The 21,785-nt window shown below is 41.3% G+C and overlaps 1 protein-coding gene across 3 annotated transcripts in view; it reads right to left on the reverse strand.

The window, feature by feature from the left end:
- Window positions 1–20,226, reverse strand: part of GRM7 (glutamate receptor, metabotropic 7) — a 919,719-nt gene extending 899,493 nt beyond the window's left edge. For all 3 annotated transcript variants that reach the window (XM_012000647.1, XM_012000645.1, XM_012000644.1), the window contains exon 1: window positions 19,424–20,226. In XM_012000647.1, the coding sequence (XP_011856037.1) occupies window positions 19,424–19,942 (519 nt within the window). In that variant the 5' untranslated portion in view covers window positions 19,943–20,226. The remainder of the gene's footprint in view (window positions 1–19,423) is intronic.
- Window positions 20,227–21,785: the final 1,559 nt, after the last annotated feature.

Raw genomic sequence — 21,785 nt, forward strand, 5'->3', positions numbered from 1 at the left:
TACATTAATAATGAAATGCTGCTGAACTACTGAAATTTGTGATATAGCCTTATTAAATGACATGGAATCATGCTCATTATATACTAATAAGGAAAAAATGATACAAAACATTTTTATTGTTTGACCTAATAATTAAAAGTCATATGTATTTGCTTGCATTGTGTCTGTGTGAACCCCCACAAACAAAAATATCTCAGGAATGTTAGGAAGATCATTTATTGGAAATGGGATAATGAGATTTTAAGTTATTTATACTTTTTATTTTTTTTGGAAACAGGGTCTTGCTGTGTTGCCCAGGCTGGAGGGCAGTGGTGCAACTATAGCCCACTGCAGTCTGGAACTTGTGGGCTCAAGCATACATCCAGCCTTAGGCTCTGGAGTAGCTGGGACTACAGGCTAATGCTACCATGCCTGGCTTACATTTTTTTCTTTATGCCTTTCTAATTTTTGTAGTTTCCACAATGAGTTTATGCTACTTTTATAATTAAAAGTATTTTAATTTTCAATAAGAAGCTTTAGATTTCCCAAATTTTCCAATTACCCTGCACCATGGCTCACAGTATTTGTGCAAAAGAAAATCAGTCTTTTTTTCTGCATTAATTTTCCACAAATAATCATTTGGAATTGGTAAAAGTTGTACAGAGTAAAATTGTTATGGTCTGGGTATGCTATACCTTACAAAGAATTGGAGATGTTAGAATAATTTCTTTCATTTTTTACCACAGTGATACTAAGGTGGATGGGAGGTAGAGGATGAAGGAAAACAGAACTCATCTGCGACCAGGAAAGATAACAGTGAATGACAATTGGATTTATATATTTTTTTAAGGGGGACTTCCACAAGTTTCAGCTCATACTAATACACACACACACACACACACACAATTCAATTGTCTTAGACTAATCGATAATTGTGGCAGAAATGGCCACCTATTGACTAAAAAAAAATTTTTTTTTTTTTTGAGATGGAGTCTCACTCTGTCTCCCAGGCTGGAGTGCAGTGGCCAGACTCAGCTCACTGCAGGCTCCTGCCTCAGCCTCCCGAGTAGCTGGGACTACAGGCGCCCGCCACCACATGTGGCTAGTTTTTTGTATTTTTTAGTAGAGACGGGGTTTCACTGGGTTAGCCAGTATGGTCTCGATCTCCTGACCTCGTGATCCGCCCGTCTCAGCCTCCCAAAGTGCTGGGATTACAGGCTTGAGCCACCGCGCCCAGCCGACTAAAAATTTTTAACCACTCCAGATTGTAGAGGTGTTACAATAAGGCCTAGGATAGTATTCCCCATCTCCATGCATCTGAGAGTTGCCACATTACTGTTTACTGGCCCACAGAGTGCTACCAGAAATTTTATAAGAATGAATATTTGATTTGCATTTCTCTAATGATCAGTGATGTTGAGTTTTTTTTTTTTTTTTTCATGCTTGCTGGCTGCATGAATGTCTTCTTTTGAGAAGTATCTGTTCATGTCCTTTGCCCATCTTTAATGAGGTTTTTTTTTTTTTTAATTTTTTCTTGTAAATTTGTTTGAGTTCCTTGTAGATTCTGAGTATTAGACCAAATACCCATCAATAATAGACTGGATAAAGAAAATGTGGTACATATAAACCATGGAATACTATGCAGCCATAAAATGAATGACATAATGTCCTTTGCAGGGATGTGGATAAAACTGGAAGACATTATCCTCAGCAAACTCATGCAGAAACAGAACCAAACACCACATGTTCTCACTTATATACGGGAGCTGAACAATGAGAACACATGGACACAGGGAGGGAAACAACACACACTGGGGACTGTCAGGGGGTGGAGTGGGGGAAGGGAGAACATTAGGAAACATAGCTAATGCATGCTGGGCTTGATACCTATGTGATGGGTTAATAGGTGCAGCAAACCACTATGGCACATGTTTACCCATGTAACCAACCTGCACATTCTGCACATGTACCCCAGAACTAAAAATAAAAATTAAAAGAAAAAAAGAACGTATATTTGAGGAATAATGAGTTTATAATTGAGCTTGCAATTTCCTCTCTCCTTTCCCTTTTGAGACAATGTATAGGCACATAATGGAAATGGTAGGCTCTTAAATCACTGAGCAGAAAAGTGACTGCCAAGCCAGCGAAGTTCAAACTGAACTACAGAGTAACTGAGATACAAACTTAAAATAAATTATAATAACTTATACTAAATATAATAAACTTTTAATAAATTATTAGAAGCATTACACACATTGCTTACCTTTCAAGTTAATTAACAACTCTACCTTTTTTTGCAAAGGGAAGTTCTCCAAGCTTCTGGAGAAACCATAGCAATCTCCTTTTTCAGTTTGAGAGATGAGTCCAAATATGAGATGAGAAGGAATAAAGACACTGAGAAATGCTTTTGACAAAGAGGAATGAGAGATGGAATGCTGAGGAATTCTTAGTAATAAAGAATTCAGACAGGAGAAGTGGATGGGATGATATCAAACAGATTTGCCCAAAGGCATTTCGGAAAAGAAAATTTGTGAAAATTTGGTGAAAGGAAAAAAAAAATCAGACATAAAGGGCATTTTGGTCCCTAAATGAATTTTTCTTCCAAAAGATTCATACTGTTTATATGTAAACCATAAGAATTCTCTGTCCACTTCTTCCAGAATTTTCTAAAGCCCGCCAGGACATCTGCAGAGAAAGAGAATGTCATTCCAGGATAATCAACTGCAAGTTACTAAATTAAGATCAAAATATCCTCAACCTTGAACATTTTTCAAAGAGTTTTTAGAAGAAAGAGGCTCTCTAGGGGGTTGTATAATTATATAATTGTACCCTTTGTAGAAGGCTATTTACAGATAAGTAATTTTTCCCCACTATTCTTCAAAGTAAAATGCATAAAATAAAGTAGAATTTGGGGTTATTTGTCGGGGAGACTGGGAAGGAAGTCTGCGCAGACTCTGTGAGCCATCTGATTAATAACCCACGCTCCCCTCATTTCCTGCTATCAAAACCCTGATTGCCAAATCCCTAACATCCTCAAAACTAAGGTGTCCAGTTTAAAGCCCCAGCTAATGAGATCTAAGTGAAAGTCTGATGATGAGTTTTGGTAAATACTTTCTTTGCTCCAGGATTTAGATGCTGATCCCCTTTTAAATGTTCTTTCTTCTGCGTTAAACATTGTGAATGCAGCTGCAGATTCAGTAGCCATCTTGCAACTATCTTGCAACACAGTGACACACCAGAGGTGACAGGACAGGAAGATAAAAGAACCTAGTCGCTTATGGACACCACTTAGGGGCTGAATTAACACAAAAACAATCTCCAAACTGTTACATGAGGAAAGTTAGGTAAGTAACTCTTATTCAGGTTCTATTATTTCAGCCAAACTCATTACAAATAGATACTGAATTCTAACCTCAGTTTTCCAGAATTCTTCCTAGCATCTAATAGTTATCCTCCTATTCTAGACTATTAATTGTCAGATTTGCTTGAGGTAACTGTGTGGCGAGGTCTGGCTCTTTTAGAAGTCCTGATACTATTCACAACATCTTTTTTAAAAAATGGTAAAACTTTTATGTCCACTCATCTTTCTAATTACACTGAGAGGTCAGTTCCTCCAGAAAGCCGTGGCTGACAACATTTTACCCCTGTATATAAGCAGAATGATTAAGCAAAATAAATAAAACAGAACGGGTAAGTGTGTACTGTGTTATATCTTTCAAAACAACTAAGACAATAAATTTCAAATGTATCGCCACAAAACAATGTCAAGTAAGTGTGATTCGCTTGATCTAATCACTCCACTGTGTTCATGTATCAAAAACATCACACTGTATTCTATAAATGTAATACAATTATAATTTGTAAATTGAAAATAATATAAGTATTAAAAAGTGTGTGGGCTCTGGAATCAGACTTTCTAGATTTGAATTTTTAATCTACTACCTACTGGTTATATGACTTTGGTAAATAAATTTATCTGTAAATTGGGGACATTAAGTAGGACTTACATATCTTAATGAAAATATTAAATGAGGTAATTCAATTAAAGTTCTTATAATCTTGCTTGGTTCAATAAAAATCTAGCTAGTTTTTAGATTACCTTTGGCCAATTTAGGGTAGAGGCCCTTTGTACTCCTATGGGTCTCTGTAAACTCATCTTTCATGAAACACACATCCCATACTGAAGGTATTTTCTGTAAGCAATGCGTTTTTAAAGTGTAGTCATTGGAACAGTCACATCAGCAGCACCTGAGAACTGGGTAGAATAGATACTCAATATATTTTAAATAAATGGATTTATTTATTAATGTCATAAAACAGCCCTCACCCATATTGTGGAAAATTCCATTCAAGTGGCTGAAATTCCTCCGCACACTCCTCACCTCCTGTAAGCTTGCAATCAGACAAAGACTTAATTACAAAAAGAGCTGAGGAAATTATAGAAGCTACCTAAAATTGTGTTACCTTCATAGGATTACACAACTTTAATTTAGTGGTAGGCCGGGGTGAGTGCCTCAGGCCTGTAATCTCAGCACTTGGGAAGGCTGAAGCTGGTGGATCACCCGAGGTCAGGAGTTTGAGATCAGCCTGGCCAACATGGCAAAACTCTGTCTCCATTAAAAGTACAAAAATTAGCTGGGCTTGGTGATGGGTGCCTGTAATTCCAGCTTCTCCAGAGGCTGAGGCAGGAGAATTGCTTGAACCCGGGAGGCAGAGGTTGCAGTGAGCTGAGATGGTGCCACTGCATTCCAGCCTGGGCGATAGAGCGAGACTCCTTCTCAAAAAAAAAAAAAAGAAAAAAAAAAAAAGAAAAAGAAAATTTACTAGTAAAGACCTCTGACTTGTACGTCACATGGACCTGAGTTCAAGTTCCACCATCATCATATTTTAACATGAGTATATATACATTTCAAAGACTCTGCTCCATGTGTGCAGTGTGGGGGTCATAATAACATGCATTTTCACTGTATGACTCTCAAAAAACTTGGATGAAACAATCCATTTGCCATGGCCAGCAAAGTGTCTTGCAGCTAACAAGCACTCAAGGCATTAGCTAATATTAACAGGGGAGAAACAAACAAGCAGGAAAGCCCAAAGCCCTGACTCCTACTCAGTGGCCCTTGATTCATGCCATAATAACTCTTTTTTTTTTTTTGATATGGAGCCTCGCTCTGTCACCCAGACTGGAGTGCAGTGGAGCGATCTCAGCTCACTGCAACCTCCACCTCCTGGGTTCAAGTAATTCTTGTGTTTCAGCCTCCTAAGTAGCTGGGATTACAGGTAACCACCACCACAGCCAGACAATTTTTGTATTTTTAGTAGAGACAGGGTTTCACCATGTTGGCCAGGCTGGTTTTGAACTCCTGACCTCAGGTGATCCGCCTGCCTTGGCCTCCCAAAGTGCTGTGGTTACATGCGTGAGCCACCACGCCCAGCCATGCCATAACTTTCTTCCATTCATCCTACTAGCTTTCCATCAAGACTGAGTAGAGGAAGATGAACAAATTGAGATTAAACCCTTTTAAGATAGTTTTGTAATTCCTGAATGAAGAAAATTATAAAAATTTAGCAATTAATAAGTTCTGCAGAAATATGAGAGAACTCCAGTTCTTCATGTTACTTTTCTAGAAAACCAAGTTATGGTTCTAAGATGTACCCCTCCACCCTAATTCACCCCTGGCATGATCAAATAATATTTTTGTAAATGGATAAGTCAACGACATAATCAATAAGCTAAGTTATAAGCAGGTGAAAATTTGTAGGCTTGATAAAAAAATCTCAGGTGATTGATCTGTTCTCACACTGCTAATAAAGACATACCCAAGACTGAGTAATTTATAAAGAAAAGAGGTTTAATGGACTCACAGTTCCACATGGCTGGGGAGACCTCACAATCATGGCAGAAGGCGAATGAAGAGCAAAGCCACACCTTACATGACAGCAGGCAAGAGAGCTTGTGCAGAGAAACTCTCGTTTATAAGAGCATCAGATCTCCTGAGACTTATTCTCTACCATGAGAACAGTATGGGGAAATCATCCCCATGATTCAATTTACCTCTACCTGGCCCCGCCCTCGGCACATGGGGATTATAATTCAAGGTGAGATTTGGGTGGTGGGGATACAGCCAAACCATATCATCAGGCTCATCAGTACGTGTTAAAATAAGGTAATATGAAATACTCAATCTTAAAAAAAAATGCAGCACCAAGACCTCTGTGATAATCCTATTTTAAAAAACAGTTACAATTTTAGTTACAATGTTTCCCTTTTGAGAAAGCATTTTCTGCATAACTTTTAATGTACTGTTGATGAGCACAATTCAACAAAACTGAGATAAATATTTGCAGAAGTCCTGCAAGATGAAAAGCATAGAGTTAGATGCTATAGAGGATAATTGCACTTCAAGATGAGTAAGGACCCACACTTGACCTCAAATAAATTAACTTTAAATAGAGTGGATGAGTCACGTGCAGAATGTAAGAATGCTAAAAGGTCAAGGTAACTAACAAAAAGGAACATGTGGGGATTCTTAAGAAGGAAATAAAATATTGGTTGACTCAGGAAAGGCTGAAAGGAGTAAGTTTTCCTTGAATGGTCTTTGAAGAGTTCCCTTCACTACCTCCTAGTACTGAGGCTAGGGTGTCACAGGAAATAGAAAGATATGGAGATCAAGAATCTTCTCTACTCTTATAGGATTGGCTGAAAGAAGATTTTCTTACCAGAATGTAATATAATAACATTTAAGGGTTCATGAAGTCAGAGAGACAAAGGCTTGAATATCCCAGCTCCGTCTCTCTCACTAAGGGTCAAGTTGCTTATCCTTTTAACACCTCAGTGTCTCTATCAGTAAAATGATAAGAATTTTTCCTACCTGAGTGGGAGAAGAAAATGACGTAATCCATTTATAGGGACACGCTTGGTATCTGGCACACGGAAAGTACTGAATATGACCAGTTGGTCAATGATGATGGCAATGATGATGGTGGTAGTGTTGGTATTGATGTGGCCTGCCCAGAGCTAGCTCTGACTGGGAGGACAGATTAAAGACTTCTGGGCTCCTGAGGCTTTTCATATAAGTGACACTTGACAAATGTAAACAGGTTGTCCAAAAGTTCATGTGCAATTTAAGAAAAGGAAGGATCTCAGAGTTGTTCAACTACTTACTAATAATATGAGTTATTATAAGCAGTTATGGCAGCTCACATTTATTGAGCACTTGCATGTGCCTAGTACTTTAGAAGGACTTATTCATTGTTCACAACAACAGTTTGCAGTATGTCCTAATATCTTTATTTCTTTCTTTCAGAGGTAGACACAAGCTTAGAGAGGTTACAATAAACACCTAAGTTTCCCTGTCAGTATGTGCTGGAAAGGAGTTAAAATTCAGTCTGTCCAGCTTGGTCTCAATTACTAAACTATGTAATTAAGCATTTTGCCATTGCCTGATTTTCCTTCTGATGTGTGACTATTTCACTCAATCCCCTAGGTGAACAAGAGATAAAATAATCTCTCTTTCACCCTGCTTTGCCTTAACATCCAACTTCCCTTCTCCAAACAGGAATTGTTCCAATGGGCAGCAACAAATGCCAGAGACTGGACCAACCTCAGAGATGACTAGGGGTCAGGTACTACCATAGGCAAAAGCTCTGTGACAACCCTGCCCTTGTACAGGGTGCATGACAGGAATGGGAGTTAGGGGATAATGGAATAAGGCTAGGAAAGACAGTACCTGACATGCCAAAAATACTGACACTAATACTATTAATAATAAATAACAGAACTCACTGTGCTGTAGGCATTGTATTAAGCGCTTGACATGAAGAACCTCATTTAACACTGAAAACAGGCCTATGCGGACGAATCTACTGTTATCATTATTTCACTATTGGGGATAGTGAGGTCCTGATAATCAGGTAAATTGCTCAAGCTCACATGGTTAGCAAGTGGAAAGCAGGAATTTGAACTATGTTCAGCACCTGCACTCTTAACCACTATGCTATATTGTATATATAGTTATATTACTGGCCAGTCACGGTGGCTCAAGCCTGTAATCCTAGCACTTTGGGAGGCCAAGACCGATGCATCACCTGAGGTCGGGAGTTCGGGACCAGCCTGGCCAATATGGTGAAATCCCATCTCCACTAAAAATACAAAAAATTAGCCAGGCCTGGTGGTGGGTGCCTGTAATCCCAGCTACTCAGGAGACTGAGGTGGGAGAATCGCTTGAACCTGGGAAGTGGAGGTTGCAGTGAGCTGAGATTGCACCACTGCACTCTAGGGTATGACGCAGCAAGACTCCGTCATCTCAAAAAAATGTTGGTGGGAGTGTAAATTAGTTCAACCATTGTGGAAGACAGCAAGGTGATTCCTCAAGGATCTAGAAGCAGAAATACCATTTGACCCAGCAATCCCATTACTGGGTATATACACAAAGGATTATAAATCATTCTACTGTAAAGACACATGCACACATATGTTTATTGCAGCACTGTTTACAATAGCAAAGACTTGCAACAACCCAAATGCCCATCAATGATAGACTGGATAAAGAAAATGTGCCACATATACACCATAGAACACTATATAGCCATAAAAAAGGATGAGTTCATGTCCTTTGCAGGGACATGGATGAAGTTGGAAACCATCATTCTCAGCAAACTAACACAGGAACAGGAAACCAAACACCATATGTTCTCACTCATAAGTGGGAGTTGAACAATAAGAACATAGGGACACAGGGAGGGGAACATCACACACTGGGGCCTGTTAGGGGGTGGGGGGCCTAGGGGAGGGATAGCATTAGGAGAAATACCTAATGTAGATGAAGAGCTGATGGATGCGGCAAACCACCATGGCACGTGTATACCTTTGTAACAAACCTGAACATTCTGCACATGTATCCCAGCATTTAAAGTATAATTTTTAAAAAAATTACAACGATCTTTTCCCATAAGCCATTCTGGCACTCCAGACTTAAATAATCCATGAAACAGAGAGAGAGTGAGATCAAGGCAGACAAAGAGCAAGATTGAGAGTGAGAGAGAGAGAGAGAGAGAATGTGAGCATGCAAGCTTGGAGAGTGGAAGTTGAGGAAATGGCATCATTTCAAAACAATGTACTTTGCCTCATATAATAGAGTTTTTGTGATAATCTTCTCAATGAAACAGGGTGCAATGATTAGCATCTAAGTATGTCCCTCTTCATAAGGATGGCAGGACAGCATTTTTTACCTTTAGCTCAACTGTTTCAGAAAGTGTGGTCCCAGTAGACATACAAACTAGTGGGTCTTTCACGCCTCCCAAATCCAAAAGTAACATTTCATTTCCATGTCTCTTTCTATAGTTCCACTCTTCTCATGCCTATCATTCATTTACCTGCCTGTTTTTTCTTGATTTCTATACAGAAAGATGCTAAGTCTGTGTTCTCTGATATGGAAAGGGGTGGAGGAGTGGGAGCTATGGTGCCTCAATGGTTTGGGGATTTGTTTTTTTAGTCTTAATTTTATTATGCCAACTCTACTGAACTTAATTATGGTAAATACAGAATTACACAATTACCCTCTGTTCCGTTCTTCAGAAGCTATATTTTGATAAAATTTACTACACGCTGCTTTCCCCCTGAACACTAGAAATGGATGTGTGTTGATATAAAATGTGTTATAATTACAATTAAAATATAGCTTACATAATGATAGTGTTAAAATAAAATTATAGATGTGTCGAGACAACATGGTCATGCATTTTTATTGTAAGTACATGCTTAGACCAGTATCTGGTAACTAAAGGAAAAGGGAACAGAATTTTGGTTAAGCCACAAAAGCTGTTTAATGGTTTTCAAATAACTAAAGGGAGCTTACAATCTATGAGATAAAATTTTCCCATCATATTTTTAATTTAAAAATTCAAGGAAATACATGAAATACCTGGAGAAATTGTTGAAAGTAAGTATGCATATGCACATTTTAAGATAAGCCCCTTATTTTTTTCTTAAATACCTGTGTAACTACCTAAATTTCATCATGTGTATCAGTGATGACAAATTTTCAACTAAGTTTAATGAAGAGCATAAAATAATAATAATAGTGTATTATTGCATTAACTAAGTAGTTCAGAATTGATTCTCATTAAAGAGCCACCCTATCACAACTAACTTAAACCTTACAAAATATGGTTGCAATTACAACATGAGGGAGAAACATAGGAAACTGAAATGTTTCTTCTAAATGTTTATAGTTATGGTGTGTGACCAGAATAATTGTGTCACAAATATTATTAAAATAATAAGATATCGTTTTGTTCAGCTTTACTGCAGAAACAAACTACAGGAATTTCTTTTCATTTCAGATAATTATTTTTCACTAATTGCTCAGTGTTTTTAGAACCTACAGTGCTAATTCCATTTCCTCATTTAATCTTTAAAATAAACCTTTCTGATCATTATTCTTAATATCTCCATTTTACACAATGTAGCTCTAGTTCAGATCTTTCTTCAGACCTGCAGACTTCTGGAAACTTCTGTCTCCAAAACTCATCCTTAACCCCTAACCCTGTTCCACCTCAATCTTTTCAATTTCAGATGATAATAATCTCACCTTTCCAGTTGCCCAGGCCCAAAATCTTGGGTTAAGGGGTCTCGATCTCATTCTTTCTTTCACAGCCCACATTCTGTCTGCCTGGAAATCCTGTTTCAACCTTCAAAATGTACTCCTTCTTAGAAGCTCAAGCCACCAAACCATCGATCCTACCTGGAAATGCCTCCTCTCTGTTCTCTGTGATTCTACTCTTTGCCCTTACTGTCAATACCACAGAGGGTTATCCTTTTCAAACAAGAGATAGTTCATCTCATACCTCTGCTAAAATTCTACCACTAGCTGCCTACAGAGTAAATGACAAAATGCCTGCGACAGCCCTGCGTGAACTAGGCCCATCACATCTGTGACCTCAAGACCTCCTGCTGTCTGTCCCTTCTTCCTCCTTGACTCTACTCAGCCACAATGGCTTCCACAGTATTCCTCAAACATGCCAGGCCCATTTTTTGCCTTGGAGTTTTGGCACTGGTCCTTCCTACTCCCAGGGAGTGGTCTTCCCCTAAATACACTGTGCCAACTCCCTCACTTCAAGTCTTTGCTCAATTGCCACCTCATCAAATCTACCCTATTACCGTACTTAAAAGTAGAGGTCACATTTACAGCCCCTAGCACTACCAACCCAACAATCTTCAGCAAGTTCCACACTCTTTTCCTTATCCCATAATGTTCACCAACTTGTAACATCTATAGGATGTATTTATAACATCCATCTGTTTTCACACATGACAGTGTAAGCTGAGAGAGAGAGGAGGGAGGAAGGGGGGGAAACGGGAGAGAAGAGAGGGAGAAGGAAAAAAAAAAGAGGAAAGGAGAGACAGAGAAAGCTTTTACATTTTTACTGAGGTGTCCAAGCACTTAGAAAAGTGCACATGGAAGGTGCTTAATAAATATTTCTAAAAAAAATAAAGATAAGGAAAGAAGGAGTAAAGCTTATAAGTGTAAGTAACTTTCCCAAAGCTCTGCAGATAGAAAGGGTCCGCAATGGAATTCAAGCTTGAGGCTGCCAGACTTCCACTGCTCTTAGCCTTTCTGTGAAGTCCATGGAATTCGTTATTTCCTTTAATTAGTTCTATAAAAATTTTAACTCCACTGAGCAATGTCACTAAAATGTTCTCTGTGTGTGTGTGTGTGTGTATCTCTCACTGTCTATCTCTCTCACTGTTCTTTTTTGCTCTTTCTCTCTCTCTATATATATATAGATGTAAATTATATATATATGTAAATTTTCAATTTAGCAGAAGAAACAGAGAAGAGTGTAATACAGCATAACTATTATGGTAATTTAACAGCAAAATTCAAAATTAGCAATAATGATTATTTAAGCAATATTGACACTTGATGTCCATCTAATAACTTTAACATAGCTTGCAAATTTATTAAACATGCTAATCTCAGTGCTAAAATATTTCCATGCATATTTCATGCAATCCTTGCAATTACTCTATCAGACAGGTACATTTTTCTTATACCCATTCCAAAGGTAAGAAAATTGGTGAAAGATGTGGTACCTTTTTGATCAACGTCAGACAGGCAGTAAGTGGAGGCTATGGATTTCAATCCGGGCCTGTCTTACTTCAGAATTTGATTCTTAACCCCTACATGGAAACTCTGATAATTCCTTTGATAGAGTGTGTGTTTTCTCCTGGGAAACCTTCCCCCATGTCTGCATGAGCTAGCACCTTCAGAACATAGTCAAGTTTAAACCATGAACTAAAGAGCACTTTAAAAATGGAAATATTTTTATTTACACAATAATGCAGAAGACTACACTGAGCCCTTTAAGTGACTTTCTTGCTACTTTCCATCAAGAATAAAAGAAAGAGTCAGCAGCCATGGAATGACAAAAGCACAACACCCAAAGATGGAGAATTCTGCATATGACCAATTATAAAACTATTAAGCTTCAGCTCTTTTACAGCAAGAGGCAAAATAACCCATTAAACTGAAAACTCTCCTACCCTTCCCTCCACGGGCCACACAAACATTAACGTTGCATTTATTAGGATGTATTTCCTGTGCTCTATCAAGCTGACTTTTAGCAATTGTATTAATACAGTCCTCTCACTCTGCACATATATCTGAATGATGGATTTCCTCACTTGAGGTTTGTAGAAAGAGTGGAGTGAATGAAATAAAGTTTAGAAAGAGCCATCATGATCTGTAATGGTGGCTACTGAATCAAGACAAGATGAAACATCTTTTCTCATTTATTTGAATGAAAAGTCTACTGTATATTTATTTCCTGCATACGGGGCTACTTGTTGCATAATGGAGAACAAGCATTTTTTTTATTTGGAGGTAAGGGTTTGTGTGCTCAAGTTTCTATGGGCCTACAAAGTTAATCTTGTTTTAGGATTAAAATAAAACATATATTTCTGTAAATAGATATGGTTAAGCAATCAGCAACTGTGATGTCTTTAAACCACTATAAATTCAGGATAGGAATATCTGCAATTACTTTAAGCATTTATGCGTTTGTGCAACAATTGAGCAGTATACATAGTGGTTTGTTGTCAGACAAAATTAAGTTTGAATCCAGACTTTGCCACTTACCAGCTATGTGACTTCAGGCTACGAAAATAACTTTTCTTAGCTGAACAACAGGGATAAGAATATGTACATTGCAGGACTACTGTGAGAACTAAATGAAATGAAGTACTTTTAGCACACGGCACAGTGGCTCATAGTAAGGACTCAAATTATTATTATGGTTACTACTACTTTTGTTGAAAAAAGATTAGAAAGTCTGTTTGCATAAAATGTGATATATATCCTATATCATTGAAATTTCATATATTTGATTTTTGACTTTATAATCTAATAATGTGATTCAAAAAACATTTAGTCGTAAATATAGTTGAAAGCAGGTTACTTGTCAAACATGGAAATATAATATGAAGAAGGTTGACTCAACACTCTTTCAGACAGATATTTACCTGTACATAGATTTTATTGTTTTGATTTTTTAATTGCAGAAAACATATATATTGACTATGTCAATTCACAAAAGGTCCATTAATTAACCAGACTGACTATATGTTGCATAAATATCATTTTACATAGAGATCATATATGCATTTTAGTGGTTGGGAAATGTTTGCAGCTGTTTTAATTGTCTACTTAATGTAAAAAGGAACAAGAAGCAGAGTTAGGCTTGTTGCTTACTGTAGAGTGACCCAGGAGTTTAATGTACTTTGTATTCCATTATACTATGAAAATGTTTCTGTGCCCTGGGGATATCAACAAAAGATTTGCTTTAATGAAAGGAACCAAGTATGGGTCCAAAGCTTTCAAATAGGAGGCCTATATATCCTGCAGTTTACATAAGAAGTGTCCGCCTTCACTCTCAACTGCATCAAGATAGGGAAGATGTGATCACAAAGGCTGAAAGCAATTACAGTAAATGTTGGGAAGAGAAGGACATCGAGTTTTGAATGCCCCAAAGCTGAGCTAAAAGAATTATGTTTAAAGTAAAGAAAGTGTTATCTACAGCAAGATTTTTCACTCAATGAATGCCAGTCAGTGAACCTTACATTAATGTAGAAAATCAGCTGTTTTTGCTATAACACTTTCAACTGCACATGGCTAAAATCAAACTCAAAATAGTAAAAAGAAATGTATTTCAAAGAATAACATGTCCTAGAAACTCACAGACACATCTAGATTCGGATATAGTTGAATGTAGGAGTTCCAGAATATCATCAGGGCTCCCCCTCTCTCCCACCACTCAGCCCTACTCACGTCTCCTTGACTATACGCTACAGAAAGTTGCTCCTTGTGTTGGATGGCCACTGGGAGCCCCAGAATCACATCTCCCCAGCTTAAAAATTCCAGAGAGAGGAGATAATGTTCTCGTTCATCTCTGAGAGAAACATCTTGGGGAAGATTCTAACTGGCCTGGATGAGGTCAAATGATGACAAAGGAACCAATCACCTGCTTTGCTTGACCTGGGCCACGTACTTCATCCCTGGGACCAGGAAGATAGGCGGGATGTCATCATTTCTCAGTTTGGGGAGAGAAAGGTCTGATATTTTTCCAAGATGAATGAGAATACTACATGGAGATACAAAAGCTGTAGCTTGCTGCTACTGTAAATTCCACAGTTCTCACTCCCTGCCTTGTGTCTTATGAACATGCAGTAAGCTGACCTGAGAGATCATTTTCCCTACCAGCAGCCTTGATATATATTATTGAGAAGTTAATTGTAAAATAATATAGAAGCAGTCTGAATATAGAAATTAACTTGACTAGTAATGACCAAGACAGCTGTATGAAAATATATTTTAAAAGTTCCTACAAACTCACCAAAAGTGGGAGCTGGAAATGCAAAGACAGTTTTGACAAGAGTTTTTTTCCAAGCTAAACAAAAAAGATTACAGACTTTTAGAAACCACATTTTTAAAGAAAAAAAAAAAAAATCAGATAAGGAAAATGAGGCCTAGAAAAAGTAAGAGATTTATTTAGGGTAACTTAGCCAGTTAACGGCAGGATTGCGACTAAAACACACTGTATAATCCAAGTATGGTCTTTTAAACCTATGATATAACCTGTATATATGTAAGAAATACAGCACTTGTCATTTGTTAATCTCCAAATGTTCATGAAGTTGAAGTAAATGTATTTACTGTTTCAAGTATTCTTAAGGAGAAAAATGCCCGAAGACATCTTAATTGCATGGGTGTGTATACAAGAAATACACGTGGAGATGTCTTCAAATATAATATGTGCATGTCTTCATTCCTTCCCTCTGCTCTTTTTAAAAATGCCCCTTTAAAAGTTTCCCACTCACCATCTGTTAGGCAAATTTCCTAAAACACAGCAAATGTGGAGGCAGAGATTGTTATAGAGACTATTCCAAATGGCAGTGACACCTATACTTAGGAAATTATAAAAAGCGTAGGTTAAAGTTGTTTTTTTTAATAAATTTCACCACTGTAGTAATACCACACCACCCTATGTGCTCAGCGCGATAGGATTACATAAGATGGAGAGAGAGAAAATGAAAAAAAAAAATCTAGGTATTTATGTATAAAATATTATCCCAAAAGTTTGATATTACATTCAAATTTCAATTAACAGAAGGAAAACATTGACACATTTACTAAAGCATTTCATTTATGGTATAAGGTCCACAGACTTAGATTTGCATTATGCTCCAACAAGGATAGAGTTGACCACTTTTTCCAGCTACTTGCTTTGGGAGAAAAAAAAATCCACCTGCCTGAATCAGATGCCATTCAATTCCAAATCTACAGCATAGGCCATGTCACTACACATGAAATATTATTCATTCAGAGTTAGGATGTAGCAAGAGTAATTTATACTCTGGGAGTGTTTGCTCTCAAGTCAATAACAGAGAAGCCTTGAATTAAAATGTTCCCATTACTTTCTGCTATAATATATCTTACTTATTGCCCATAAAACAGTGGTCAGAGGAGATTTATCTATTGGTCACCATATTATATAACCTCTCCACTTTAAGCCATCCCAACTCTGTGATGATTTTTTAAAAATATGTTACTTATAGTCAATATTAATTTATCTTTAATCTTTCTTAGCATTAGAAAAGTATTATTTTGCACAAGCTTAGGAACAAATCTCCAGAAATTCCTCCCTGATGTTTCTTTGAGGCTGAAAATGCATTGCAGGGCAGTTGCAGTGATTTAATTCTAGTTGGCAGAGCCCTGGCCACACACTAATTTCATTAGCCTCAAATTCCTGGATTGATTTGAAGACCCACTGGATGTGATTCCCGTCCTCAGACATGTCATTTACTAACCCACTCAGTGTGTAAAGAGAGGAGAGAAAGAGGACTTGCTAAGCTCATATCTTCAATCTGGTACCCCAGCAGTCAAATGAAAATTCGAAGTCAGAGACACCATTTACATCTGAGTAGTCCATTCTTGCCCAGGTCCAAATTTTCAGGAAGGAACTTTATTCCTGACTTTGCTGGGGGCAGTAGCATTTGTTACATCTATGACCATTTCATTTCTCGCTCCTTCTCTGCAGTGCTCAGCACCTCCCATTTAAGTCCCTAAGTATTCCCTCTCCTAGCCTACAGGCTTATCTCACTATAAATGTATATCTCAAGTGATCAGTTTGGCATGGTCCCTACAGCAACCTGCAGGGACCAGAGGAAAAAAGAAAACTCAAACCACCGGAAAGCTAGGAATTCAATCATTTGGAGGAGTTTCTTTTAAATAGGACAATCTTAATTGAACTGAACCTTGCGATCCCACAGGAGATTCACTATGTCCTTTTTCTCTCCCTCTAAGTGTGCTTTGAACAATGGGTATGTGTATCATTATTCTCTCTACTCATTTTGCAGGCTTATAGAAACTAGAAAACTGGGGACTGGAATTACACGACAGGAGCTTCTAAGATCACACGCAAAAAGGGTTACTGGAAGAGATTGTTGGTATATGAAATACATATTCCAACACGGGCAGTGATTAACCAGGACACATACAAATCAACTGTTTTATCTAGCTTGCACACATCCCAAGCTACAAGTTGGTGCATTCCTCAGACTACCAGCCTCTTCTCAATAAGTGCAGGTGAAAACCAGGGGCTCTTTCTCCCTCAGCTATTCAATCCAACATGAATAGCTGCAATTTACAAATTAGAGGCAAATGACAGTATTTTCCCCGAATGGTTTTACTCCCAAGCCATAATGCTAACGCTAACATTGGGTTCCTTCCTCCTCAGCTCAGGGAATGGAGAAAATAATGTAAGACCAGCCCTCCGCCTCCCCCGCCAACTTTTTAACCCCTAGCAAGTTGCCTCAGGTTCACACACCAGAGAAGGAATCAGCTCCCCCTGGAATCTTTTTCAGGAAACACAGTCCCTTAGCCTAGTCTGTAATCCCTTTCTTGACTTTAACATTTCACTCTTTTTTCAGACAGAGACAGGCTCATCTGCAGTACTGCCCAGGTGAGTGAACAAACAGGCAAAATAATTTTACAATGCTAAACACAAAATATTTTGTGCCTTTAATCCCAGGGGCTAACAGGGAAAACACTGTCACCTCCCCCAGCTCCCAGTGGTTCTCAGGTAATGTCTCTGACATCCTCTCCCGCCTGCACTGCTACTGCAACTTGTCTAGCTTTAAGCTCAACGATGAAGGAAGCACTCTGGGTTTCAGCTACAAGCCAGGTTCTTCCCAAAAGCAAGGAACTCAGAGTGATGGCTAGCCCCAGAACACTTTTGGGTTTGCAAGCCTCCAAGGATTTCCATGATGGCACTCAGGAAGTGTCAGAGGGGCTATGCAAGCTGCAGCCTTGGATGGGCACTCCTCTTTCCTGGATGCAAACTTCACATTCCTGGAGGTGATGTGGTGACAGCCTGGGTCTCACAGAGTCCCCTTCTGAAGCCCAACACCTTTAGGGAAAGCACTTGAGAGGGGCCGGTTCTCTAGATATGAGGAGCATAAAGGTGCCAGGATCGGCATGTACATCTGCCGAAGAGATTAGCTGGGTTTGGGTACCACCAGCCAGGTAGAGAGCCGCTATGCATTGGGAAAGGGTCATTTTAATACTGAGATGAACCAAGAACTTGGGAGTGAAGACAGAGTAGGAAAGGAGGCAGAGGTTGAAAGGGAGAGAAAAAATAGAGAGAGAGAGAAAAAAAAAACCAGCAAGGAGACAGAGACAGAAAAAGAGAGTGATGCACATATAGGGAAAGACAGAGAGGAGGGAACCTACAATCACAGAGACCCTAAAACTCAATTTCCAAACCCCAAAGCCACTAATTCCTACCCAGTGCAGCTCAGGAGCCATGGGGCAGAGACTGCTGGAGCAGGAGGCGAGAGAACACTGCGGTAGAACCCACCGCTCAGCGGCCCCGGATCCGCCTTCCTCCCATTTTTTCTCTGTCTCCCTCCGGGCACCGGAGCAGGAGGACCACGGAGACCTGCTCCACGCACCCCTCTGCCTCCCAACGGGCGCCTTCACGCCTCGCTCCGAGAATCGTCCTCCAAGCCAAGGATTTGGCTTGGGGTCTGCGTCAGGGAGATAGTGGGTGATGGAGGGGAGGAGGGAGGAGGCAGGGAGAGCGATTTTGTTTCGCAGTTAGCATGAGCTCATCCCTGGGCTGAGGTCTGAAGTGGCAGGAGTGGAAAGCTGATCGCCCAGCTCCGGCCAGTGGCAGGATCGCAAATGTAATTTAGACGGTGCAAAATATTGCCTGGAGCAAACCAACTGGGGGTCACGTCTGCAGGCAGCATCTCTCCACCTGAGGAAGGTCCCAGTACCTCGCGCCCTGGGCTCTTGCGGAGGCTGGCTACAGGTCGGGAAATCGACCCGAGGGAGATGGGGACTTAACATCCATATCTAGGTTAAGACCTAGCCCTCGATTTAAGAAGTGCCTCCTTAAGGTTGTCTCCAAATTTTCCAAGGGAGTGCAGGTTGGCAGGCTGGCTTGGGGGTGGGAAGCTGGGGAGTTGGGAAATGCCCGGTTTCGAGGCATCGTCTCATCTTTCCTATTCCATTCGCCTAACCAGCTCTCCTAGGAGCCCGGCACTTTTACGAGCCTGTTTTCGGACCATATTTCACCCTAATGCAAACCTATTTAAATCATCGCCTTGTTTTTCGCAGATTGCTTCTTGTAAATGGGGCCATAAATCCAGGATGTCAAGCCGGATGGAGTGGAGCGTGGACAGGGGAGAGATGGAAGGGAAATAAACCAAGCAGGGAAGGTATCTCCTCGGGCGGGGTGGGAGGGATTCGGCAGGATCTCCAGGGTGGAAATGAGCGAAGGCTGACCTGACCCGAACCACCGGAGTCCAAGCCAGCTTTTAGGGTTAAGGGCTCAGGTAGCCACGGTGTGCTCCGCCCCGGAGGGAGCGCCCCCCTACCTGGAAGAGCCTCAGGATGTTGGCTACCATGATGGAGACCGAACTCCCCGAAGCCCCAATCACTCCAACTACTTTCTCCGGCTTGACGAAAACCGGGGGTTCGCCGTTGGTGCAGCGCACGTCGGAGGTGTCCTTCTGGATGAGCGCCTGGACGAAAGTGAGCGACTGTTCGAGCGCGTAAGTGTCCCTGGAACAAGTGTCCAGGATCCGCGCGCCCAGCGTCACGTTGGGCAGTAGGTTGGGATCACTGTTGATCTGGTCCAGGGCGTAAAGCATCGCTTCCAGCCTGTGGATCCCGTTCTCCCTCTTGATGTCACCGCAGGGCATTCCGCTGGGACCCTTGGCGTGCACTGGGAACAGCCCCCCGAGGGTGACGTCCCCCTCGATCCGGATTGAGTGCGGGGCGTACATCTCCTGGCCGCGCGCCGCCGCCGCCAGCGCGCACAGGAGCACCTCCAGCACGCAGCAGGGGAACTTCATCAAAGTCAGGACGCGAAGCAGCTTCCTCAGCTGGACCATGCTGCTCCGGCTGCTGCGGTGGCGGCGGCAGCGCTGGAAGGGACGGTGGTGGGCTCGCCGAGGTCCGGGCCCCTCAGGGCGAGCTCCTCTGGGAAAGCCCAGGGGCTCCTGCAGGCACGGAGGGTGGGGGAGTCCGGGGAGGGGCGACCAGAGTGGGTGAGGGGTCCCGCGGTGCCTGCCAGCCTGGGGCGCCTCGCGCTCTCGGGTTAGCCGGCCGGCGCGCCGCGCTCGCGCTCACCGGCTTGCCGCTCGCTCTCTCCAACAGCCCAGCACTGGGGAGAGGGCAGGGATTGCTATCGCTTTAAATGGTCGTTCGGCTCCCTCTCCTCCTCCTCCCACTCCCTCCCTCCCTCGCTGGCTCTCCTTCTCTCCCTACCCTTCCCAGCGCCAGCCCTCCCCACTGGTTTGCATCATCACGCAGGGAGGGGCTGCGTGCTGAGGTAAGGGGGGGAAATGGGTGGGCGGCTGGGGAATCGGGGGAGGTTTCCTCAGAATGGGAGTTTCGTGGTCCCCAGGGAATCTAGGGATTGCGGGGAGCAAATAAGAGCCTAGCCCTCGCCCCCAACTCACTGTGGAAGCCTCCCTACCCACACCCACGTTCTGGGCACGGGTGTCATCAGCCGCGGGATGGGGCGAGGACGTCGTGCTGACTGCTCCCAAACCCTAGGTCCGGAGCCTAGGCTCTTAGATCTGGGAGAACACGAGGGAGAGGCAGAGAAACCAGTGAGGGAGGGGCGCGGGAAGACCCTAGCTAGACTACTCCTGAGCCGCCTGTGCTAGTTCTCGCTAAGAAAGCCACACATGCACACAGGAGCCTGATTCATGACTTAAAGACGCTTCACCCAAAGGGGTCTCCAGGGCCACGCGCTGAGCTTGGCTGAAGGGAAACAGAAGTCAAGAGGAGACGCTAGGCATAGGAGTGCATCCTTGGTCTTCAGTAGTCACTAGAGTCAGAGCTCCGTGAACTGACGCGTTTCCCCAGCACGTCTGTGTCAAAAACCTCGGACGCATCCCTTCTCTTTACTTCGCTGCGGAGATGGAACAACTGAGAACTCCGCAGACAGCACTTTCTTCTCTAGCACTGACAGGTGTAAGTCTCCCTCCTACCTATTTTCAGAGATGCATCTGGTGCACCTGGTGATAGTTTTTGCCAGTAAGAAACAGCAGGAAAGAGGTGATGGCAGGAAGAAAAAAGAGGGGGCAGGCAGAAGTGTCCCCATTGATTGGGAATGCCTTTCTCTTTCTCTGGCTGGGGTTAGGGGGCAAAGTCAGGATGCCAGAACAGGTTGCAGTGCAATTGAGAACCTCTCTATGAACGGTGTCTCCTCCTGCAGGTCCAGACCATGTTTGGCCCATTAAAGCAACAAGTGGCTCTACTTCCAATTCAAGGAAAGTGAATGTCTGTCCTTGGGGATGGGAGTGAACTTAAGGAGGTTAAACCAACTCTTCCTGAGGCTTTCTGTTGGAGTGCAGCAAAATCATATTATACAGATTTGAGGGTGGAAAGAAAACCAGAAACAAGACTATACTTTTTGTTTTTGTTGATGATGTAATGAAGAAACCTATCATTGTAGGGGGGAAAAAAAAGTCAAAAGGCACCTAGTTGGTTGTCTCTGCCACCAAATACTTGTGTGCTCTCAGCACTTCTGTTCCTCTGTCTGGGTTTTAGTTTCCCCATCTGGAAAATGATGAGATTGAATTGGATGCCCTCCAAGTTATCTTTTAACTCTCAAATCATCTGTTAAAATAGGTCATGTCCCTTTGGCCATGGTGCTCTTTTTAGGCCAATATTTTCTATTGTATTATGTGCACACCAGTTTTTGTACATCCAAAGAACACTACG

The sequence above is a fragment of the Mandrillus leucophaeus genome, unplaced genomic scaffold, assembly GCF_000951045.1.
Source record: "Mandrillus leucophaeus isolate KB7577 unplaced genomic scaffold, Mleu.le_1.0 Scaffold637, whole genome shotgun sequence".
Taxonomy (NCBI): Eukaryota; Metazoa; Chordata; class Mammalia; order Primates; family Cercopithecidae; genus Mandrillus; species Mandrillus leucophaeus.